Source organism: Rhea americana, unplaced genomic scaffold (genome assembly GCF_003343005.1).
Source record: "Rhea americana isolate MKP2758 unplaced genomic scaffold, rheAme1 scaffold_368, whole genome shotgun sequence".
NCBI classification, from domain to species: domain Eukaryota; kingdom Metazoa; phylum Chordata; class Aves; order Rheiformes; family Rheidae; genus Rhea; species Rhea americana.
The window spans coordinates 539708-562435 of record NW_028186499.1 but is presented as its reverse complement, the minus strand read 5'-3'; the positions used below and the strand labels follow the sequence as shown (position 1 = coordinate 562435).

General features: G+C 53.8%; 4 protein-coding genes across 9 annotated transcripts in view; 2 read left to right on the top strand and 2 right to left on the bottom strand.

The window, feature by feature from the left end:
• The first annotated feature begins 117 nt into the window (after nt 1–117).
• CPSF7 (cleavage and polyadenylation specific factor 7) lies at nt 118–13816 on the top strand. Of its 3 annotated transcripts, none has more exons than XM_085312600.1 (10): nt 228–296; nt 854–972; nt 8116–8334; nt 9054–9157; nt 9555–9700; nt 11382–11790; nt 11908–12026; nt 12109–12277; nt 12628–12801; nt 13104–13816. In XM_085312600.1, the coding sequence occupies exons 2-9, from the start codon at nt 919–921 to the stop codon at nt 12794–12796; spliced, it is 1389 nt and encodes a 462-aa protein (XP_085168726.1). In that variant the 5' UTR covers nt 228–296; nt 854–918; the 3' UTR covers nt 12797–12801; nt 13104–13816. The 3 variants fall into 3 exon arrangements, with proteins under 3 accessions (XP_085168724.1, XP_085168726.1, XP_085168725.1); XM_085312599.1 differs by lacking the exon at nt 228–296 and adding an exon at nt 677–752; XM_085312598.1 differs by having other exon boundaries at nt 118–972.
• Nucleotides 13817–15562: 1746 nt separating this feature from the next.
• On the bottom strand, nt 15563–17158 carry TMEM216 (transmembrane protein 216). Its single transcript, XM_085312601.1, has 5 exons — nt 17078–17158; nt 16824–16925; nt 16622–16714; nt 16162–16363; nt 15563–16004 (listed from the first exon to the last, which is right to left on the bottom strand). The coding sequence occupies exons 1-5, from the start codon at nt 17115–17117 to the stop codon at nt 15989–15991; spliced, it is 453 nt and encodes a 150-aa protein (XP_085168727.1). The 5' UTR covers nt 17118–17158; the 3' UTR covers nt 15563–15988.
• Nucleotides 17159–18154: 996 nt separating this feature from the next.
• TMEM138 (transmembrane protein 138) lies at nt 18155–21941 on the bottom strand. The gene is made up of 5 exons (XM_085312597.1): nt 21910–21941; nt 20408–20659; nt 20127–20298; nt 18594–18669; nt 18155–18355 (listed from the first exon to the last, which is right to left on the bottom strand). Exons 2-5 carry the CDS (start codon nt 20533–20535, stop codon nt 18243–18245), a joined length of 489 nt encoding a protein of 162 aa, XP_085168723.1. The 5' UTR covers nt 20536–20659; nt 21910–21941; the 3' UTR covers nt 18155–18242.
• Nucleotides 21942–22027: 86 nt separating this feature from the next.
• Nucleotides 22028–22728, top strand: part of CYB561A3 (cytochrome b561 family member A3) — a 4189-nt gene continuing 3488 nt past the window's right edge. For all 4 annotated transcript variants that reach the window (XM_085312591.1, XM_085312595.1, XM_085312594.1 and 1 more), the window contains exon 1: nt 22028–22148. In XM_085312591.1, the coding sequence (XP_085168717.1) occupies nt 22129–22148 (20 nt within the window). In that variant the 5' untranslated portion in view covers nt 22028–22128. The remainder of the gene's footprint in view (nt 22149–22728) is intronic.

Here is a 22728-nt window from a genome sequence, read left to right as displayed (position 1 = left end):
GGGACGGGACGGGAGCAGAGGAGAGGCGCGACCAGCCTTTTCCCGCTTTCTTTCCTCCCTCACCCGCCCCCCGCGGGGCCGGCCGTTAAGGGAGGGGCGGTGCAGGGGGCTTAGGGGGAGGTAGCGCTATCCGGGGGCGACTGTTTGGGGCTGCCACCTGGAAGGTGTTTCAAGGGAGAGATCACTGCCCGCCGGGACGGGGCTGGTTTGGAGGTGGGGGCGGTAGTGCCCCTCTCGGTGGGTTGCTGCCTCCAGAGAGGGATCCGAGCTGGAGAACAGGCTTTGGCCCCCACGTGGTGGGTGAGGGGGGCACACACCCTAGGAGAAGGGTGCAGAGAGGGCTTGGGGGCATTACTGGGAATTTAGACTGGGAGGGGACTGGTGTTCTTAACGACCCCAGGATTGGATCGGGGAGTTGGGGTGAGATGCCCCCAGGGAACGAATCTGGGCAGGGAGTGGGGATTGTACTGCTCTCAGGATGGAGGAAACAGGGTGATATGATCCCCATACCTTGTTTCAGTTTGGGAGATTGAGGCAATATCAGCCCCGGGGACTGGATCTCGCCTGGGAGGTGGGGGTGTGATGGCCCCCCTGGGGCCATGCAAAAGATGTGTGTGCACACACTCCCATGGCAAGGGAGTGTGGTGTCCCTAGATATAGACTTTTTTAGAAGAAGGGGAGTTGGTGTTGGCACTGGGCACAGTGCAGCTGCTGCCTGCCAGGAGAAGAAGGCCAAAACCCTACTGGGAGAGGTGATGGGGCGAAAGGATCCAGGTGGGATGAAGGGGGGGGTGAATGCAGGGGGTCTCCAGGACTAAGGCAGTTCCTCCTCCCCTCTGTTGCCCTGCTGCAGTGCACTTTTGGTCTTCCTGCTTTGCCCTGGTCTCATCCTGGGTTCTCAGTCCTGTCTCTGGAAATATGTCTGAGGGAGTGGATCTGATTGATATCTACGCCGACGAAGAGTTCAATCAGGTGAGTGGAGCTCTAGGCTGTGGTTCTGCCCTTTGCTGGGACTACTGTGGCAGCAGGCAGGAGGAAGGAAGGGCAGCTAGGGGAGCAGCTCACCCTTTTATGGGGAAGAGAACATTAACCAGAGTTGACCAACTTGCTGGCAAGGTGCTAAAACGGTTAGTGTACTCCTCACTCATCAGCTGGTGTGTACTCATTGTGCAGAGGTAGAAGATGTGCCTTGCGTGCAAGGAATACAGTGGGACAGCATTGAAGAGTTGCTCTGGGAAACCAAGGACACTGGGACTGTCATTAAATCATGGCAGCTGTGATTTAGAGCCATGAAAAAAATGTGTTTGTTTAGATTTTGCAGGGGATTCAATGTGTGGATGGTTACAAAATGGTTACAGTTGGGAGGGTTGAGAGTGAGGCAGGATTTCCACCAAAACATTTACTGAGGCGTTGATGACTGGGGATCGAAGTGGATGGTTGCAACCTGCTTCAGTTGGAGAAATAAGATATTCAAACTGGAAGAGAGCTGCACCAAGTAACTGTGAGAAGACTGTTAGCAAAGGGGTTCTTAAAGCACTGAATCCTTTGGGCCTGCGGATGTGTATGCTGGGTTGTGGGGAGCTGCTCTCTGAGGAGGTACTGCATGGAGACCTGTAGGGAACTGGTGACTCTGACCACAGCAAGTTACTAGGTCATCCACCTCAGGGGCAGAGACTGCCAGACTTGCTGAAAGAAATGGTGGAGAATATGTGTGCACAGCTTCTGGAGAAGCAGATTTTAGGGAGTCTGGGGATCTAGACAGCTGAGGAGAGCAGTTAAGAATGCACATCTTGGAAGATTTTTAAAACTGTCATGGAAAGACCATGGACAAAATTTGGTCCTCACTAGATGGCAGGCTGCAAGAACTTGAATCAAAGCATAAAGAAGGAATTGCTAGTTGTCTAGAGCTCCGAGAGGGCTGAAGAGGAGTTGAGGGCAATAAATCCTTTGTCCTAAAAAGTCAGGAGGTTATCAAGTGAGAATATACCATAAGTTAAACCTTCAGGGAAAAGTGGAATATCAGAAAAGCATGTTAATTGCCCCAGAGATGAGGGGACTGTGAGGTGCTTTCAGCTGTCTAGGAAGAAATAGGAATTCTCCACTGAAAGCAATTGCATTAGAGAAGGGCAGAGTCAAAGCTGGTCCTAACATTGTCAAAATAATGGAAATCTCACTGTAAAGGTGAGTTGCAAAATAAATACATGGTGTTTGTGCTGCCTATAGCAGCCAGGCTGCCTTGCACAGATATCCTCAAACTCTGGAAATACTTCTCCCTTCAGACCTGGATTCTTCTGAAAAACTTCTAGAAGTCAGATTCCCCATGTGTTACACAATCTAACGATATAATGTGACCATATTGAACTGTTTTGGGTTAGAAGTAGTCTTAATTTGTATATATCCTTCCAAATAACTTTTAACAGTAGGAATCAGGAAAATATACCTGGACTTGAGAGTTAGAAGGTAGAGCTGAATAACTGAAGGAATAAAGATGGAAGATCTGGAAAAAGAAAATGTATGGAAGTTGCTGGGGAGGAATTTAAAAATACATTAAATGGAAAATAACTAACAATCATCATTTATGATGATTACCTTAAATGCCAAAGGAAAACAGTGAATGAGCTAAAGGAAAATAAATAAGCTATCTTTGTCTACAGAGGGAGAAATGTGGCATCTGCAAGTATGTGTTGGAAAGTCCCTGAATTTTCTTGGAAGGTAACTCATGAACAACTAACGAGTGAGAAGGTTTAAAGGGAAAATTGTGCTATCATACCTCTGATTTTCTGCTTGAATCACAGAATCATAGAATGGTTGAGGTCAGAAGGACCTCTGGAAATTATCTAGTCCAATCCTCCTACTCAAGTAGGGACACCTAAAGCATGCTGCACAGGATCACATCCAGGTGAGTTTGGAATATCTCCAGAGAAGGAGACTCCACAACTTGTTCCACTGCCCTGTCATCCTCACAGGGCTTCCTCACAGGAAGCTTTTCCTCATATTCAGATGGAGCTTCCAGTGTTTCAGTTTGTGCCTGTTGCCTCTTGTCCTGTCACTGGACACCACTGAAGAGTCTGACCCAATCCTCTTGGCACCCTCCCTTAAGTTATTTGTAGACATTGATAAGATTCCCCCCTCAGTCTTCTCTTCTCCAGGCTAAACAGGCCCAGCTCTCACAGCCTTTCCTCATAAGAGAGATGCTCCAGTCCTCTAATCATCTTTGTAGCCCTACGCTGGACTCTCTGCAGTAGCTCCATGTCTCTCTTGTACTGGGGAGCCCAGAACTGGACACAGTACTCCAAATGTGGCCTCCCCAGGGCTGAGTAGAGGGGCAGGATTACCTCCCTTGACCTGCTGGCAACACTCTTCCTAATGCACCCCAGGATRCCATTGGCCTTCCTGGCTACAAGGACACATTGCTGGCTCATGGCCAACTTGTTCTCCAGAAAGACCTCCCAGATCCTTCTCCACAAAGCTGCTTTCCAGCAGGTCAACCTCCAATCTATCTTCATACATGGAGTTATTCCTCCCTAGATGAAGGACTTTGCACTTGCCCCTGTTGAATCTCAGGAGGTTCCTGTCCGCCCAGCTCTCCAGCCTGTCCAGGTCTCTGTGAATGGCAGCACAGCCCTCAGGTGTGTCAGCCACTCCTCCCAGCTTGGTATCATCAGCAAACTTGCTGAGAAGGCACTCTGTCCCTTCATCCAGGTCATTGATGAATAAGTTAAAGAAGACTGGACCGAGTACTGACCCCTGATGGTCAAATGCTGCTTGTCCTGTCCATGCATTCAGGCTGTCTTGACAGAGAAGGTCATGTGCTGGAAGGCTTGAAGAAGGAAGAGTGATAAGAGCAATGGGTGAAGCTGAGGGGGAAGCGCCTGTTGGGAAGCTGGGATGGGTCTGATCTGGTCTTGGTTGGGTCTTGGAAATCTTCACAGAGTGAAGAATTTAAGCAGTGTTGATAGGAAGGACAGAGCAGCATGCACAACAGGCTTCCTATGTACAGCACAGCAGGAAATCATGTGGAAAGATTTAACTAGTGAATTTAGGGGACTGGACACAGAAGATCTTTGACACAGTCAAGTAGATAGAGGGCTCTTAAAGGTGAAAGTGGTTATCAGGGCTCGTCAGCTCCAGTGTCTAGCGTGCCTCAGGCTGTAAGACATCATGTGTAGTGGCAGGAAGAACCCTGGAGAGGTATTTGTCTGCACTGGTGAGTGGTAGAGCCGGGAGTCCTATAAGCTGCAGCACATGGGATCAAAGTGCTGTGGGAAGGCATCACTTCTGTCCTGCAGTTCCTGTGGCATGCCAGAAGTTCAACTGTGATCCTGAATTCCATAGTGCACACAATAATTAAATCTGAAAATGCACTATTTAATCAGTGTGCACCTTGCAAAGCACTGAATGAGGGTTCAGAGCAAGTGATGTGTTCACCAAGTTGGGATTTGATTTGCAGAGTTGATGTTAGCTAGCAGGTAGGTAGATAATGCAGAAAGCATCTTGTTAGCATGCATTTCAAGTGATGGTCTGCAAATTCTGTGCTACATGAGATGATGGGCAGAGACTAGCAAAATGAACTGTGAGTACTTCTACATCATCATCCCATGAGGGTGATGATTTTTAAAGCAGAACGTCGAAAATGAACAGAACCAGGAGAATCTCTGAAAACTTCCAAGCTGAAACAGCAGTTAAGTAGCAAAATTGAAGGCTTCCAAATATTTTCTATTCTAGCCCCGTATTTTTGTTCTCCTCAAGTTTTTGAAACTTACCTTTCAGGCTGAAATTTTCCAGTCTTGGGCCTTGTCCAAAGGCAATTGGTGGGGGTAGGAGTGTGGGAGGCAGATTAAGCAAACAGTTGAGCTGTTTTGAGAATTGAGTACAAAAATACTTCTCCCTGTTGAAATTCTTGTAACCTTTTATCAGCTCTGCAGCTGAAATAGCTAAATGCCAGAAGTTAAAATGTGACTTGGAAATGGCTGTTGCTGTCAAGAAGGGGCTTGAGGATGTCCGGGGAAAAATAATTTCCTTTAACATTTCAGTGAGCCCTTGAAAGTTGTATGCCGAGCACCATTCCTCTTCTCTCCCACCAGCTCATGAAATGACATGTTGCATGTGTGTAATTCACCTGACCCTCAGCCCATAGGGAATTTAACTGCATCATGCTATCTCTAGTAGAAGGTGTCAACTGTACTGCCTTTAAAGTCTTGAACATAGAATGGATGTGTTGTCCTTGTCTATTAGCTGCAAATTTCTAAAGACTCTACTGAATGGTATTTTCTGCAAAGCAGCCACTGGGTGGAGGGATATCCAGCTGGCTGATGTGATTCTGAAGGTGCAGGCCAAAAGGCTTTCCAGGAGCTGTGGGGAGGTGGGTGCTTTCAAAAGGCAAAGCTCTTCTGTGCTGTTTTGATTACAACAGCCCAACTAGGGGAGTATATGCTTGCCTGGGTGATGTTCTTCATCCAGAATTACACAGCCCTGGTGTTTCCCTGACCTTCCACTGAAGACCTGGGTCATTTAGATTCCCCAGGTCACTGGGACAAGGGCTTTGTTCTTTGTACTGTGTCGAGTGTGTGCCTCTCTCCCATGGAACAAATACTTACGTAATAATTCCTCATGTGAAATGATACTCTGTGTATGTTGAATTTGTGTAATCAATTAGTATGAAAATACATAGTAAACAAAGCATTTGCTGTATGCTCCAGATTAAATATAGCTTAGAATAGTAGTGGGAATTGGAAGGCAGATCTAGGATGCTTGAGTTTGCAGCTAAGAAGCTGTCTTGTTGACTAGTTCATTTTGTCAAAGGCTGCACTGCTGAGGAGAGTAAAGAGTATGTGTATAAATGTGTGTGTAAAGACATTGTATATAGCTCTTACTCTGAAGAGAGCTCAGCTGACCTAAAAAGGAATGGGATTGTGATCACACTGAAAATAAATGAGGCTATGCTGGTGTTTCTGAGGTAACAGGAAAGCTTGACTGGTGTAGTTTGAGGATGGATGCCTAACTCCCAGGTTGGACTTGTAAAACATATGCCTGTCAAGGAGTGAAAAGTTCGTGTAAGTCTTTTGACTTGCAAGAGTGGGTTTTTTTTTGCCATTGAACTTTTGCCCTTGCACATTTATAAAAGGTAAGCCCTTTCCTGGTTATATCTTAGAGTAACAAGTTGAGTCTTGCCCTGTTGCTCAGAAAAGCTCATATCCTGATGTGCAAGTTCTCTGTTCACTTAGGGTGTGTGTAGCATGCAGTGGAGCTAAGCAGAGGAGGAGGGGATGGAATAGAGCAAAATCCTTGTAGCTGAAGTTGGAGAGGGAAAAATCAAGCAAGATTTTTTGAAAATCAGCATAGTTTGTCAGTGAGACAAAGCCAGAGAAAGGCTTTGTATTTTGGACTATTCCTCTCTTTTCCAGCTTTTTTGCATGTAAAAATACTCCAAGGTTATGTCAAGCATTGCAAAGCAGAGCCCACCACTTCTTTGGGTTAATCCTGTTTCCTTCATTGCTGGGGAAAATAGACTTTGATCCTGTTGTTTTGGGACTTGTGTTAAATGCTCAGCCAGTTGGAGTGCCATGCAGCTGGACTTGGATGGAGAGAGGCAGCATGAGAGGCCAGCCAAATCAGCACAAATGCAAATGAAAGGGATTTCCACATCAGCTAGGAGGAAGAGCAAATGTTATAGTAGATTCCACAAGTGAGGGGTTGGTCATTAGCCTGGGGTACTATGTGTTTTTGCAGGGCAGTAGAGCAGCAGAGAAAAGTAGTTCGATGCTGAGCAGCATTTACTGGACTGGAGAGGAAGTGGATTGAGTTGCTTCTGAAATAACAAAGTGCTGAAAGAGAATGCACTGTCCAAAATAAAATAAAATAAAAGGCAGCGTACAGAGGAGAACCAGGGGCAGCAGGGAATTGGAGATGAGGCTCTGGACAAGATGAATTGGCTTGTGAAAGATGAAAGGAGCCAGATCTGTTTGCTATAGCTTCATTTATAGCAGTGATTTACCACCTTCTACTAACTATAAGGAGATCTAGGGCAAATGAATTGAGTCCTAAAAGGAGGAACTAGGCTATTCTGAGTGTGGGCTTGGTGTGCCGAGGCTTTTCGAAGGAAGGTGTCTGTGGTCCCACAAAGTGTTTGGCCCATTGATTTAAACAGGAATGGGAGCAAGCTCAGGAGCACCCCAGCTGAGGAGTGCGTGAAAGCATGTCACCATGAAGCTTTGACAGCAGGTCACGCATGTGTACACACCCACACACACACTCTGAATTGAGATGACTGGTTTGCACATTGGAAAAGGGTGACTTCCTAACTTAACACACAAATAATCTGTCACCACTGACACTGAAGCAAAACAAAAGAAAAACAAAAAAAACAAAAAAAGAAAAGAAAAAAGAAAAAAGCGCTGAAGCCTGCCACAAAACAGCATTTGAGATTATTTTTAAATGTTTCCCATGGTGTTTGGTATAAAATGCAAGTTAACTATTGCGGCTATGTCAAGGCTCCCCATGAGCCCCCACTGGGGTCAGGACATACAGCTGGAGTGACCCTACCCTCCTGCCTCTCACTGTTCTGAGCTGCTGCAGCATCTCTCTTTGGAGCATCTTAGCCCAGTGCCCTTCAGGAGATGAACTTTCAGGGTGTTGAGCACCCTTTCACATGTGATGAGCTGGCTTGTTGGCCTCAGTGAGTCCAACCAAATTCTCTTCTGCCTTTTGGAAGTGGTTCTTGCTGTTTCATATGGATTCATAAGGGTACTGTGTTTCCCTTCCTGTCCTAAGGTGTAGTCCTGTTCCTTGCACATGTCCTGTGCTCACAGAACAAACTAATGTTTCCTCCCCTGCAGAGGCCCTGAGGCTAGGCAGGTTAATTCTGCACTCTACCTTGGTGGTTGCTCTGGGCATGGCTGGAGCCTTCTGTGGAGCCCCCAAAGGAGGAAGGGAGCTGTGTTCTGCAGGATATTCAGTGCCCTGGAGTGAACTGGAGAGGACTTCAGCAGAGCAGAGCGGGGTGTATCTCTGGAGCCCCTAATGTGCTTTTAACAGCCCAGTGATCCCTTTCTGAGTGGCAGTTTCACTCGCAGAATCTCCCTTTTGTAAAGATGTTGACTGTCTGTTCCTTGCCAGGACTCTGAGTTCAGTAATGCTGACCAGATGGACCTATATGATGATGTGCTAGCAGCCAGCTCACAGCCCACTGAAAGCCGCACCAGTAGCTCAGAGGCGCCTCCAGAGATCCGCCAGGAGCCATCCCCCAAGCCCAACAATAAATCTCCTGCCATCCTGTATACTTACAGCGGACTGCGCAACAAGAGGGCTGCTGTCTATGTGGGCAGCTTCTCATGGGTGAGTGGGATCATGGGTTGGCACTCCCCTGCTGCCTGCTTGTACTTTGCTGTGGAGGATGTCTTCAGAGCACCTCCACAGGCAGTTTAGGTGTCCTGTGGAGTGTACGGAGATAAGATTGCTCCAGAGAAACCCATGTTCTCTTGATGGGCTGCATTGCTCCTTGGAGGTGCTGTCCACACTGACCCAGTGCCCTGAGCTGGGTCATGAGCTGGGCGTGACCTTGTGATCCTAAAGGAAAAGGGATTCAGAACCCTGTGAGGCTTCAGATTGAGTCTGAGACAAGTGGCCTGTGGTTCTGATCTGATCATACTGGGCTGCCTTTTTAACCTTGCAGGGCTCTAATGTTTCCCATGCACTGGCTGCTGCCCCAGCCTGGCTCTCCCTTGACATCTCTGCTGGGGATGCCTGGGCAAGTTCCTTTCTCTGSCCTGGGTTGGTGATCCTGTTTGTGGATATGGTACAATTCTTAGAAAATTCTGTCTTGTGCTGTGGACAGATATATCTCAAAGCCACGACTGGGGTCTGCTTCAGACTCGGGGCTGATATTGACATCCTTGTAGGGGCTTTCTGGCCTCTAAGAGTGGCTGTGCTCAAGTCCACTGCCCTAGCCCTCTGAGTGCTGAGACTGATCCCAGCTGGAGGGTTAGCTGGGGGGGCACCAAGGCCCTGTGAAGGGCTGTATGAGCTGACAGTGGCCTCTCCCCTGTTCCCCTCAGTGGACGACCGACCAGCAGCTGATTCAGACCATCCGCTCGGTGGGTGTCTACGATGTAGTGGAGCTGAAATTTGCAGAGAACCGAGCCAATGGCCAGTCCAAAGGGTGAGAGCTAAGGGGAACGTGGAGGAAATGAAGAGCCAGGCCCTCCTAGCCATGTTCAGTGCTTTGGGTGATGGCCTGGGGGAGTGAGGAGGCAGGCAGTGCTTTTCCTGGCTGTTGTGGTGATGCACAGCCTGTCTGGAGGTGGGATAGTGAGGCAGAGAATCCAAAAGGGTTTGTGCAAACAATTTAAGTGTCTGTAAAGTGAGAGGGGAAGGGAAGGGAATTGCCAGGCTGGGTTCAACTGCCAGGAAAGGCAGCAGGAGGTGGTGGTGAACGCTGCCTGTCAATGGGGCACAACAAGAACTGACAGACACTTTAGGGTTTGATAAGGGATCACTTTGGTGGGTGAACTGCTTGAATCCTGCTGTTGCCTGCTCATTGATGGGCTTTCTTGCAGGTATGCAGAGGTGGTAGTTGCCTCCGAGAACTCGGTCCACAAGCTCCTGGAACTGCTTCCTGGCAAAGTCCTCAATGGGGACAAGGTGGAGGTGAGGCTGGCAACACGGCAGAACCTGTCACAATTTGAGGCACAGGCTCGCAAACGTAAGTGATATGAAGGCATGTCATGGGTGGGGAGGGGCATCTGCGCTGTGTGGCCAGCTCCCATGGGCCCTGGAGATACCCCAGCACAGTTATCAGGCTAAACCCACTGAGAGCTTGGGGTGGGGGGGCACTCCCAGGAGACTCTGTGGGTTTTTTCCTATTGCTGCTGAGTCTGATTAGATCCTGACCCAAGTCTTTATGATCCCCTTTTAGGTGCTCACACACTGCGAAGATCCCTCGTAGCCTCCTCTTCCTCCTCTCCAAACTGAATGGGCTTAAGCTCTTCAGCCTATCAACATAGCTAAGACCCTCCATATCTATTAGTAGCTCTTCTCTGGATCTCCTCCAGAATTTGTCCATCCCTGTGGAGGTAAGGTGCCCAACACTGGATGCAGTATTCCAGCTGGGGCCTGGCCGTGGGCTTTCTACAATGGCAATAGGTGGTCCTTGCCTCACTCTGCAGTGATGTGATGCTGCAGCCCTGTGCTGGGGGGCTCTGTGGAGCCGGAGAGAGTGTCTTGTCAGGAATATGTATGAGGTCTTGGCCAGCTGTGGTCATTGTAGATCCCTAGCCCATTTCATTAAAGAAAGGTCCTTCTTCCTAAATGCCCTGGCCAAGTTTCAGGGGGGTAGCTGTCCTTCATGCCCTCCTTTCAGCTCCAGCTAGGCACCAAGTCCTCCAGTGTGTGCATTGATCAGCTGCTTAGCAGCATCATGTGCTGTAAGACCCTGTCACAGCCTGCCATTGTTGTGTTTCAGTGGAGTGGAGGATGTTCCCTCTTTCCTGCCCCTTGCCCCACAGGATGCAGGGAAGCCAAGGTTTGGTCTGCCCAGAGGAACTTTGCCATTGGCATGGCTGAGCTCATGTGAACCCCTCCTGCAGACTCAGCAGCCCTGTCTGCCTGGCAGAAGCACAGGTGCCTGAATGTGTGTCAGTGCTCTGCTTGATGGCCGTCCCTACTGTCTGCCCTGCACATGCCAGGACAGGCCTGATCAGAGAGGCAAGGCTTAGCAGGGAGCTGCCAGCCCTCCCGAGGGGCTTAGGCAGGGGAAATGCTCTCTCTTGTACTTCTCCTGGCTCACCTTCTTTGGACACAGCAGGGGGGCTTCTGTCAGTCTCTTTGAGTGCAGACATGCACCAAGTTTTCCTTCCTTCAGAATCTCTGGCACTGTTGGCACTTGGGTTCTGTCCCCTTGTGCTTCTTCACGCTCGGGCCTTTCTGAACCCACTCGCATGAGCAGATTGTAGGCTATTCAGTTTGTTTAACATCTTCTGGGACTCGGACTTCGGGCCACAGGACCCAGTGATCTATCCACTGGGAACTCTCGCCACTTCTTGAGGCTTTTGGCTTCTGTCTGTCTAACTCACTCTGCAACTACTGTGGAGTCCTGCTGGCCAAGAGCTTCCCTGGGACACCGTGCAGGTGACCATGTCTTGCTGGAGAGTGCAGTACCCTCTTTGAGGCATATGGAAGTGGAGGCTACATTTGGCTGGCTGGATCTTTCTCTGGGCATCTTGAGTTCTGCTGAGATCAGACCTAGTGCTGTGGGCTGTGGGAGAGGATTGCCCAGTGCGCCATTTACTGTGGGTGGGAAGGAAGAGGAGGTCTCCAAAGCCTGCAGACACTGCTCTGTCTGCCTGGACACTCATGGTTCTTTCTTTCTCTTGTGCTGCTTACAGGTGTGCCGCCGAGGGCCCACTCCCGGGACTCCGTGGACTCGGTGGATGGCCGTGCCACACCAACAGAGAATGCCCTGCCACCCACGCGTGTGGAGAAACCCCCATCTGTCCTGCCTTTCTTCAACCGCCCCCCAGCTGCTCTGCCCCTCATGGGGCTGCCTCCACCACCAATGCCACCCCCTCCCCCCCTCTCCTCTGGCTTTGGCGTCCCCCCTCCTCCACCTGGCATTCACTATCAGCATCTCATGCCCCCACCACCTCGACTGCCCCCCCACTTGGCTGTGCCCCCACCAGGGGCTGTTCCCCCTGCCCTACACCTCAACCCTGCCTTCTTCCCCCCACCCAGTGCAGCCGTGGGTCCTCCACCAGATACATACAGCAAGGCCATGGCCCCCTACAACCACAGCAGGTGAGGAGAGTGGAGGAAAGCAGTGTCACCGCCTGGGAGCGGCCTGGGGGCACTGGATACCTAGGTGTCAGCAAAGGGAGGACAGCATTGACCCCATGTGTGCTATGTTTTGCGCAGCCGAGAGCTCGGCCCGCCACCTCCCGCCGTGAGCGAAGTGGAGTTTGAGGAGATCATGAACAGAAACCGGGCAATTTCCAGCAGTGCCATTTCTAAGGCAGTGTCTGGAGCCAGTGCAGGTACTGGCCATTGCTTCCTTCATGCCCTCCACACTCCCTTCCCAGCTAATTTGCATGCCTCAGACTTTTGTTTTCTCTACAGGTGATTACAGTGACGCCATCGAGACCCTCCTTACAGCCATCGCCGTTATCAAGCAGTCACGTGTCGCAAATGATGAGCGGTGCCGTGTCCTCCTCTCTTCCCTCAAAGACTGTCTGCATGGGATTGAAGCCAAGTCTTACAGCACAGGCGCCAGCAGCAGCTCCTCCAGGTACAGTGTCTTCAGATGACCAATGGGGCTGGGGCAGGGCTCTGGGGCTTAGAGCCATTTGGAAATGGCTGAATTGTACCTTGGCTTGGAGCTTTGGTGTTGGTCTGTCTTCTGATAGAGGATGAGTGGAGGGCATGGTTCACATGGCAGCCCTGTCCCCTCGCAGAATCACAGAATGGTTGAGGTTGGAAGCAACCTCTGGAGATCATCTAGTCCAACCCCCTGCTCAAGCAGGGTCACCTAGAGCATGCTAGACAGGATGCAATCCATCCATCCCCTCCATCTAGGAGGTGTGAGGGGGGTGGGCAGCACCCTTGAGGGGGACTGAAAGTTTTTCTTTTGTTCTCCAGGAAAAGACACCGGTCTCGTGAACGCTCTCCCAGCCGGTCCCGCGAGAGCAGCCGTCGGCACCGGGATCTGCCCCACAGTGAGGATCGGCATGAGGACTATTTCCAGGAGCGGAACCGAGAGCACGATCGACATCGGGACAGGGACAGAGAGCGGGACCGGCACCACTGAGACAGGTGAGCTGGCACTGGGGCACTGACCTGCATGTGCCACTTGCTCCAGCTGCACCTCTGGGGCAGACGTTGGCCACCTCTGGCCATTGGTTTTGTGCCTGAGACTCCAGCTTCCCTTCTCCATGGGCCAGCTGGGAAATGACAAGGAGGTGTGGGATATGCAGAGTTCCCCTGCCTGGCTGTACCAAACTAAGAGGAAGGGTGTAAGAGGGGCAGGGAAAGGCTTTGCCTTCCACTGGGTATGGTAGTGAGGGTGCAGGACTGCCTGGTACTGTTCTGACTGTTCCTCTCCTCTGTCCTCACAGGAGTTTGGCAGTAAGTGGTTTTTAATGGACTTGTATCTCTTCACCTCGACCAGGACTACACAGCTGAGGCCGCTCAAACCCCACCCCTTCCTTGCCACCCCCAGCTCTCTCCAAGCACCCAAGGAAAGCCATGCTGTGCCCCCAGTGGGACTCCCGCTGACACCTTGGGGCCTGAGCCRTTGCCCACACTCACTGCTACTTCTGCTTCCTGGAGAGAGGCTGGAAACCATGGAGCAAGGGAATGCCTGGGCTCCTGGGCCCAACCGCCACTCCATTCCATGGATACTCGGACCCAAAGAGAAATGGTGCTTTTTTTTCCCATGGAGGGAGGTTTGTGAGCCCTTTCCTCCCTGTTGCCCTCCTGGAGTGGCTGGAAGGGGATAGATCCCCTTGTGTGTATGTAGTGCGAGGGCATGGGGGTAACTCCTGTCCCAATGTCTGGGCTGTGCTCACTGGAAGCAGTATCAGGTCTTCTGCTGTGCATCATCTTCTCACCAGTGCAGACTTCTGTCTTCATTGCCCCAATAGTCCCAGTGTGGGTTGCTCCAGCCTATAGGATGCTGCTTTGTACTTGTGCTTTCACTTCTTTGTGGGAGAAAGCAGTGGCTGATGTCCTCTGTGGCTCTGGTCCCTGCCACCTTCCTCCTTGCCCCCTGTGGTCTGTCTGGCTGCTCCAGGCAGCATGCCTGGAGAATCCTGTCCCCTGGGGGTGTGTGGAGGGGTGGAGCTGGATGGGGGGGGGGTGTTACTATCTCCCTTTGCCGTTCCTCCTCCCCTGATGGCTCACAGTTGCTGGCTCACACAACAGAAGCTCTGGCTCCTGGGTGCCCAGCAGATGCCTCCCTGCAAAGCCTTCCTTGTTTTAGAGGGAGTGGTGGAGGCAGAGCCCCAAAAAGCTGGCAGCAGGGCAGGCTGGAGTTGCCTGTCTGGCTGGCTGGCCTCGAGGGGCTGCATGTCCCTCCTGGGTGGTAGCAGGTGCTGGCTGGGACTATCCCTTTCCCTACTCCATCCCTGCCTTCCCTTGCTACCCTTTGGTAACCAGGGTAAGGAAAACTCCACCTTGATGCAGCATGGCACCCCATCTCTGCCCAAGAGTCACAAGCTGGGCAGGAGGTAGCAGAGAGCCATGTTCCTCTGAYAGGGGCATTTGGGGGCTTGATGGTGCTTGAGGGGGCTGTGCCAGGCAGTGTGCAGAGGGCAGAGAAACAGAACTGCAGTTCTGAGCTGGGGCAGGAGCCTCCACAGTACGGCGCCCCTCGGGCAGCAGTGCTTGGGTGATGGAGGCAGTGTGACCTCAGCATGCAGTGCTTGTGCCAGCCTAACTCCTCTCCCACATGGGGCTGTGCGCTGAGCTCCAGGACCTATGGCAGTGGCTTTGGAGGAAGGTCTAAGAAGGTGAGAGTGAGCCAAGGGCAGAGGGTGAGTTCCAGGGCAGGATGCCCAGCCCCCAGGACTGTTGACTGTGGCATCTCCCTCTGAAATGTGGCTGGACATGAAGAAACCTGGCTCTGGAGGTCTTTTTAGAGAGAAATTAAAAAACTACCATGAGGCGCCAACTAAGGGTGAGTGCCAGGGGAGCATACAGCAGAAGCGTTGTTTTTTACTTAATGACACAAATTTTTAGTTTCTTTCCAAATAGTGGGGAAAAGTGCAGAGCAAACCCCAATTAACCACCCAGTGAGGTGCTGCCCCTCCTGCTCACAGTGACTAGATTTGTTTGTCTTTCTGATAGGTTGGAAATTGTGTAATAAACTTGATGACATTGTCAATCTTTTATATGGCGCTGTATGGCTCTTCTCTTGGGTTTCCTTTGTAACAAGTTCTTCTAATAATAATAAATGGGGTGTGAGTGTTTTATGGACCCTGTGTGGCATGAGGCTGTGGGGGATGGAAAGGGCAACATGGGAGTCTCCCAGGGTGCTCCCAGTCTCCAAGTGGGTGCTGATGGCATGCTCAGGTGTGGGGGAACAAGCACCTGAGCACCCTGCTAATTTGAGTGACTGCCCTGGCACAGCCTCCCTGCCAGGCCTAGTTTATTTCTGCAGTTAGGGACCAGGGTGACTCAAAAGGCTGTCTGTCTCCTGCTGCTCCCCAGCAGGCAGTGGGAGCAGAGCAGGGCTTGGGGCTGAACTGGTGCCCACATGGGGACAGTATTGCTGTTTGAGCTGCTACTGCCCCAGAGGCTGGGGCAGACACACTGGCTCTACCAGGAGTGGAGGCCATATACCACCCTGCCTGCCCTACTCTCTTAACATGTGAGGGGTTCCTGTGCTGGTTCTGCAGGCATGCAGTCATGTAGGCCAGTGTGGCCCTTCTGTCCCCATGCTGGCTCCAGGCAGCACCGTGGGTCAGCTATGGGGTAGGAGTTAGCACAGGCAGTGGAATGTGGTGCAGGAAGTTCACGAGAGCTTCATCTGTGGTCTGCTGCCCTGGGGGAAGCTACATGTCCAGCCACGAGGTAAAAATAAATATTTATTGGAAAATAGTAAATTATTCTGAGGATGCAGTAGAAAAAAAAATCTCCATATCTCAAACTGACCTGTGTGTCACAAGCTCTGGGGTCAAGGTCCCATGGCATGGGGCCAGAGTACCAGGTAGCAGCAGAGTGAGCGCTGCATGGTGAGTTACTTGCACATGCTTCAGGCAGAATGGAGAGGAACACGCAGGGTGGAGGCTGCCCTGCCCAGCAGCTGTGCACCAGCCCAGGTGCCTGCCAGCACCAACATGGGCTCAGCCCAGCACCATAAGTGTGCCAGAGCAGGGTCAGCCCAGTGGCACAGCTCTGTCCCACCAGCCTGAAGCAGGGTGTGAGCCAGGGAATGGAGCTGCCAGCGCGGCCACAGACTCCCTGCTGTCCCTTGTGCTGTTCCATGTGGTGCCATGCCTCAATACGAATCCGTGCTGCAGAGAAGGGGAGACAGGGCTGCAGCAGCAGGCAACAGCAAGGCCCCAGGCCAGGGTGGGGGCTGCGCCCCTCAGCTTGCCCTGCCTAGTTCCCACCGGGGGTTATTTCTCTCACTGCACCATGTGGCCTGGCTACTGGCGGCTGCAGCTGTACCTTGAGAAGGAGGCCAGTGTGAGGATGCCCAGCAGTAGCTCTGCAGCGTAGAAGACCAGGAGGATGGTGCTGAGGATGGCTTCCAGGCGCAGGGCATAGGTCTGAAGCAGCAGGTAGTAGGCTGCCATCGTGGCTGCTGGGAAGGTCAGGGCCAGGCTGATGGAGAGCAGCACTTTCCGCTGGCACAGGTTGCCCTTTGACCCTGCACAGTGCACCGTTATTGCAGCCCCCACCTCTACCTCATGCAGCACAAGGGTATGAAGGTCCCCAGCCAGGCCCGTGCTTGCCTGTGGCCAGCACCCTGCTGTGGGGGACACAACAAATGGTGCTGCTGCAGCCCCAGCACTTCCCACTGGGGTTTTGAGCAAAGACCAGCCACCAGATTGGGCCCTGGTGGCACGCGGGGCAGGAGCGCCCTAGGCCCTGCACATGAGGCCCCACTGCTTAACCCAGGACTTACCAAAGAAGATGCGAGTGGCCTCAATGCCCAGGTAGAGGAAGAGCATGACCACATCCAGCGCCAAGTTGGTGGAGGGGTAGGGCAGCAGCAGCACTGCAGGCACAGCCACCACCACCCTCAGAGCTGGCACCTCTGCAGGTGGGCCACCACGGACCCCGGGGACAGAGGAAACCGGGGGGTGGAGCGGGGGGCCCACGCTCACCCTTGTAGACGAAGACGAAGGCCTCCAGGAGAAAGTAAGTGGCGCAGTACCAGCCGTTGAGGAACAGCAGGATCTGCAGTGGCGCCGAGGAGCGCTGCCGGCCTGCGGGCAAACGACGGCCGTCGGCGGGAGTGGCCCAGCCCGCTGCCCCTGGCCCCCGCCGCCCTCAGATCCCGCTGCCCCGGCCTGGCCCCCGCCACCCCCGGCTGCTGCCGCCGCCGCCTCCCCCGAGCCCGGGCCAGCCCCACACTTACTCCTGGGCGCCATCTTGCGTCTCCATGGAGACCGCCACATCCGCCCTCGGTCCCAGGAGCACTCGGAGGGGCATGTGCCAGGCCCTTCTCTCCGCCCCTCTATGGCTGAGGAGGAATGGCGGGGGGAGGGGGACGGCCTCAGAGCCCCCGGTTCGCGGCCCAGGCCGCCCTCCAGGGCTCCCTCTCTTCAAGCACTTCTTCCCGGAGCCTGAAGACTGGCAGGGAAACTATTCTTTCACGGGTGAGTGGCTGGCGCCTGTATTACCCTGGCCACGCAGAACCACTCATGTGTCTTGCAGTCCTTGTCCACAGCCCAGACATGGGGAACCTGCTCTTGTGCCTGGCTACAGGAGCGGAGAGCTCACATCTTGCCAGCTCACGGAATCTCACTGCATCAGCCACCCTCCCAGCTCTGCACAAGACAGCTTGGGGATAAATCAGTGCCACACAAAGTCCACGCTGTTTCTACTTCAGTCTGAGTCCCCAGCTGGGACTTGTGGCCAGCAAAACCCTCTGGGGGTGTGGCAAGGTGCAAACAGTCCCAGTTTTGTGGCTGGAAACACACTGTCTAGCTAGCCAGGGCCTGGGTAATGAGTAAAAGTCATGTTATCAGTTCAGTTCTCTCTGTAACAGTCTCTTCATGGGTGCTCGTTGTCAACATGGCATCACAGTCTAAAGGAGGAAAAGAACAGGAAAGGCYCCGAGGTGCCTGCAGCACACAAACACATGACAGCCTCTGGAAAACACAGCCAATTTATTTCTTTATAATTTACAAAAACTCTGAAGTCCCAGCAGGGGATGTAATGCCAGGATAGAACCCTTCCGCTGCACTGCTGGGCCCACTGCATGCGTCCTACAGCTCCCGCTCCTGCTGGAGTGCGAGCTGGCCTGAAGCAGGTGAAAGGACTGGTCCCTCGGAGGAGGAGAAGGAAGAGGAGGAACATGGTTGGGCTGGAGTCACAGGGCCTGGACAAGCCCTCTGGCCTCTTGGATCCATCGCTGGTGAGGCAGCAGCTGGGCTCACAGACATGGAGGAACGGAGGGGACTCCAGCGAAGCTGGCATGTGCAAGCGCTGATCCTGTGTGCTAGGGTGCTGCTCGCCCCAAGAGCTGCCTGTGGAGCCTGAGATAAGGCAGCAGACAGCCGAAAGCCTGAGCAGAGCTGTCAGCCACGGAGCTGAGCAAACTCCTTGCGCAGCCACAGTGAGTCCTGATAGAAGAGCGGGTCACCCAGGTGCACTGCCGTCCTCTTGTAGAAGTAGCAGTAAAGTACAGCCGCTGGAGGAGGGAGGGAGGTGAGCGCTGGGCTGGCAGGACCATCCACCTCCACCTCCCTCCCTTCAGAGTTAAATCCCACAGACTTCCAGAGGGGGTGAGGTGCCTCTATTGATGATATAGCCCCACCCCCCAACCAACCTGATGTGGGTGCCAAGCTGCACGCCCAGTCTAGGGCTGCTGTGGGCTGCCCCAGCATGGCCAGTGAGGCAGATAGCACCCTGCAAAGGTGAGCCCTTACCCAGTCGCTGGAAGACAAAAAGTGTCTGCAGGCCTTCGGTCCACACAAAGCGGCTGGAGTCTCTCCACCGCAGGTTCTGAGGTGGACAGACAGACATGTGGGGTATCAGTGCTGAGAAATAACCGTTGAGTTACTGCCTGGGGGCCATGACAGCTCAGCACCCTGCACCTCTGTCTCTCTTAGCATGGTGCGCTGAGGGTGCCAGCAGGAGAGGGATGTCCTTGTGCCCTAAGGACTGTAGCTGCCTTGAGGCTCTCTCCACCAGGGGAGAGTGAGATCCTTCACTGCCTGGACAAGAACCCAGGATGGCTGGCTTTGAGCCACATCTATGGCCAGGAGCAGCCCCCTGCCCCAAAGGTTAAGCAGCTCAGGGGATTTAGACAGTGAGCCAGGACCTATTCTAACTTCAGACTTCAGATCCCTGCAAATCCCTATCAATCCCCTGCCCGGATGGTGTGTGGGCAGCACAAGCCCAGCTGTGTGTTCAGGCAGCTCCCAGCCCTTGAGCACTAACTCTTCTCGGACACCAGAGTGCTCCCAGGAGGGGGTGGGAATGTCACCCTCAGAGCTGGGGCGTTGTCCTGCACCATGCCCAGGATAGCTGGGGCTATGCAGAAGGGTGTGCAGGGGCCAGGTAGGGTTGTGGGCTGCTCCTTTTGGGGCCTGCTGCCTGGGACAGAGAACATGGGAGGACTAAGGCCAGAGGCAGACGGGGAAGATGCTTCTCAGATGAGCAGGGAACTCTAGCAGCTTGCCTGATACCAGTGGACAGGTAGCTGCAACCAGCCTCTGAGTGCTGGCATTTGCTGAAGATTAATCCCAGGTAATACCAGGTGCTGCTGTCAAGGCCTTCAGGCTGGGGATTACCCAAGGCAGCATGTGCCAGCACAGAGTCAGAGCCAGAGGGCTTTCTATGGGGAAAGAGGATTGTCCTGCAGGTTGACCAGGGAGGGGGCTGGGATGTGGCGGTTCCCTTCTAGTCAGGACAAGCAATGAGCAGGCCCTCAGGCTGGTCCACGCTTCTCACAGCTCAGTGCCTGCCTCTTAAATGACTTCCCTTTGCTCCCTGGACTGAGCATGGCCCAGGAACATCTGCTGCATCACTGCTGCAGCCTACAAGCCTAACAACTGTGGCTGGTGGCAACTGTGCGATTGCACGGGGACAAGAAACACTGAGGAAGGGAGAGTCATGACCAAAGGCTGAGATCTCCCCTGTCTCTATTGCTAAATCTCCCACTACTTCTGGCTTCACTGCCCTCTTGGGAGCAGAGGGTTTTCCCAGAGACACTCACCCACCTACTGAAAAGCTGCTCACACAGGCTAAGTCTTCCCCAAATCACCCAGGAGAACAGCTGTTTCCAAACTGTCTGGGACAAAACATGTGATGGGAGATTCTGGCCCTCCCCTAATGCCCAATACCTGGAAGAGGGACTGAAAGGAGCCAGGGGTTGTGGCTAGCAAAACAAGGGGACCAGTGCCCTGTCTGCATGCCCTCTGGGGAAAGCCAGCAGCCCAGGGCCCATCCCAGCCTACCATGACCCAGACATGGAAAGAGATGCTGAGTGCCAGGTAGGCCGCTGACAGGACGATGGTCCCCTTGAACTTGTGAAAGAGGAGATTGACCAGACCAGCCTGAAAGACGAAGGTGTTGAAGAACATGAGGAAGATGATGATGACATTGAAGAGAATGGCAATGTCCTGGATACTGCAGGAAAGGAGAGAGACGTCATAAGCACCCTTATGCTTGTGGTACAGGAAACCCCAACCCTCCTGTCCCCCCCTTGCTCAGCCTGCTAGGTCTGCCTGACACTCACATGAAGAGGACAAGTTGGACAGCAGGAGCTGTGCGGAGCAGCTCAGAGAAGGAGTTGACAAACAGGTCGTAGAAAAGCAGCAGGAACTGCAGGAACAGCACCAGGCTGTAATTACTGGTCTGGAGCATCTTCCTTCCCCAGAGGTGTGAGCCCTCAGCCCCGGCATCCCAAGCAGCAGTTCATGTTCCAGAGCCGATGGGCTCAGTGTCGCCTCTTGTACCACAGTTTCTCCCTACAGCCAGGACCTGGGGCCTGGAAGGGGAGTAGAGAGCTCAGCAGGGCCAGACACAGACCCCACAACTGACACAGAATTCAGCTGTTGCTGTACCCCACAATGAGGAAATCCAAAGCAAATCCAAAGGAGAGCCTGCTGGTTTCTGCCCTTCTGCAGCCAGGCCCAGCTGAGGGAACAACCTGCCTGGCTCCTCTCATGCTGCACATACACAGCAATGAGCCTCCCAGTTCTCTGCCCCAAGCAGTGAGGCCTACAGGTTCCTCTGCAGAGCCATTCTCCTGCTCTCATTCTGCAAGCTGAGGCTCTTATGAATAAGCCATCTCCTGTCTGTTTTCTCTCACCAGCAGAGAGAGTCTGTCTTCTCTCACCAGCAGCAGATTCAGATTGAGTCTGTCTCTACCACTCTTAAACCCCTAATCTCGATGAACAGAATGGAAAGAAATTCAGGCATGAGGAAGATATGCGAGCCCTAGCGCAGAGATGGGAGGACAGTCCAGGCAGGTTGCTTACACTTGTCATGGTGGACAGGTGAGTGAAAGCCACATCCCACAGCTTCAATCAGCCTCATGGGCAGTCTTGGGCAGGCTATGCTATGGGAGCAGGTTTGGGCATGCTGCGAGCCAGCATCACTCTCTTTCGCCCCACCCCTGAACCTTGCACCCAGTCTGAGGCAACTAGTCAGAGTGCCGTGGACATGGCAAAACAGCAGAGCTTCTGGGTCTGAGCAAGGAGAAGCAGCCCTCCTCCACAGATTTCCCATCGCTGACAGCAAGGCCAGGGCCTGCTCTGTTTTGAGAAAGCAGTGCGTTGTCCCCGAGGAGCACAGGTAAGGCAGACACCTGGACACCACACAGCTATTATCCTCCCCCCCCCATGAAGCCCCCAGCCCCCCTTGTCCCCTTTGGGAGAAGGGGGACAAACAAGAAGAGGATGCATCACCCTGTCACACACGCACTCCCCCAAAGCATGGGCTCCCTCAGCGGCCCCTTGGCCCACACGCGGCCCCCTGCCCCCCTCCAAGCCCCAGGCTCCCCTCGTGGCCCCTGGCGCACCCCCCTCCCCAGCGCCGAAGTAGGCTGCAGTGCCCCCAGGCCTCCTGCCCCCAGGCCCACTCCCCATGAGTCTCCCCAGCCGCTGCTCGCCCGCGCACCGCCCCAGGTAGAGGTAGACCGCATTGCTCCCTGTCCCCCGAGCTGCTAGTGCCTGTGGTGTACTCATCCCCGTCCTCCATCCCATCCCGTGTCCCTGAGAGCGGCGGTGCGCCCACCTGCGGCCGCCATCTTCCATCTCCATGGAAACGGCCTAGCCACCGAGGCGGTGGCGGAAGTGAATTGGTAGAGGAAGCACGCGGGAGCCGCTCTAGCCAAGATTTGCCTCGTGCTCTGTGGCGGGAGGCGCGGGGCGGCGGCCTGGGGCCGCACCAAGACGACCAGCTAGAGCGGCGGCCGCGGCGCCGCTTCCCGCGCGCTGGGGGCGGTGGCCTGGCATGTCCCGCGCCGGCCTGAGGTACGGGGCCGCGGCGCAGGCCCAGCTGGGCCCAGGCCTGAGGCCCCTTCCAGGGCTGGGTGTGAGCTGTGGGGCCAGGCCCCCTGCTCCTAGGTTTGGGGGCAGCCATAGGGCCAGGCCCCATGGCGCTGGCCTGGGGGTTTTGAGGACGCAGCCTTCGTCATTCCCCCGTTCCCAGGGCGACCCGGGGGTGGTGGAGAGGGCTGCCAGGCAGGGCCAGGTGTATGCAGAGGCGTGAGGCGCTGCCCCTCGCTGCTGGGAGCACAGGAGTCCCCTGGTTTGCCCCTCATGAGTGCAGGGAGTGTGGGCCTGGCAGCACTGTGGGCAGATGGGGGGGGGGGTCTCTGCCTTTCAAGAGCCCCTGTGCTACTTGTGCTCCATGCACCTCCCCACCTGGCTTTTGGGTGCACTGGCAGCTCCCTGTGTCCAGCTCCTTCCTCTTGGCATGACCCCAGCCTGCCTGGTGTGTTGCTAGTGTGTTGCAAGTAGTACTGCTGTGAATGTTGCAAGGCCTCAGCAGGAGCAAGCGGCTGAGCTTGTGATCCCCTGCACGCTCTGTGGGCGCTGTGTGAAGGAAGTG

Bases quoted from the DNA above. Each gene is read 5' to 3' on its own strand.
- CPSF7 (XM_085312598.1), top strand. From the start codon at position 796: ATGCAGGGGGTCTCCAGGACTAAGGCAGTTCCTCCTCCCCTCTGTTGC. The intron at 973-8,115 runs GTGAGTGGAGCT...GTTCCTTGCCAG, and splicing joins CCGACGAAGAGTTCAATCAG to GACTCTGAGTTCAGTAATGC. The intron at 11,791-11,907 runs GTGAGGAGAGTG...TGTTTTGCGCAG, and splicing joins GCCCCCTACAACCACAGCAG to CCGAGAGCTCGGCCCGCCAC.
- TMEM216 (XM_085312601.1), bottom strand. From the start codon at position 17,117: ATGTGGCGGTCTCCATGGAGACGCAAGATGGCGCCCAGGA. The intron at 16,926-17,077 runs GTAAGTGTGGGG...GTTTGCCCGCAG, and splicing joins ACGCAAGATGGCGCCCAGGA to GCCGGCAGCGCTCCTCGGCG. The intron at 16,715-16,823 runs GTGAGCGTGGGC...CTGTGCCTGCAG, and splicing joins CTTCGTCTTCGTCTACAAGG to TGCTGCTGCTGCCCTACCCC.
- TMEM138 (XM_085312597.1), bottom strand. From the start codon at position 20,535: ATGCTCCAGACCAGTAATTACAGCCTGGTGCTGTTCCTGCAGTTCCTG. The intron at 18,670-20,126 runs GTAGGCTGGGAT...TGTCCACCTCAG, and splicing joins CTTTCCATGTCTGGGTCATG to AACCTGCGGTGGAGAGACTC. The intron at 18,356-18,593 runs GTAAGGGCTCAC...TCCCTCCTCCAG, and splicing joins TTTTGTCTTCCAGCGACTGG to CGGCTGTACTTTACTGCTAC.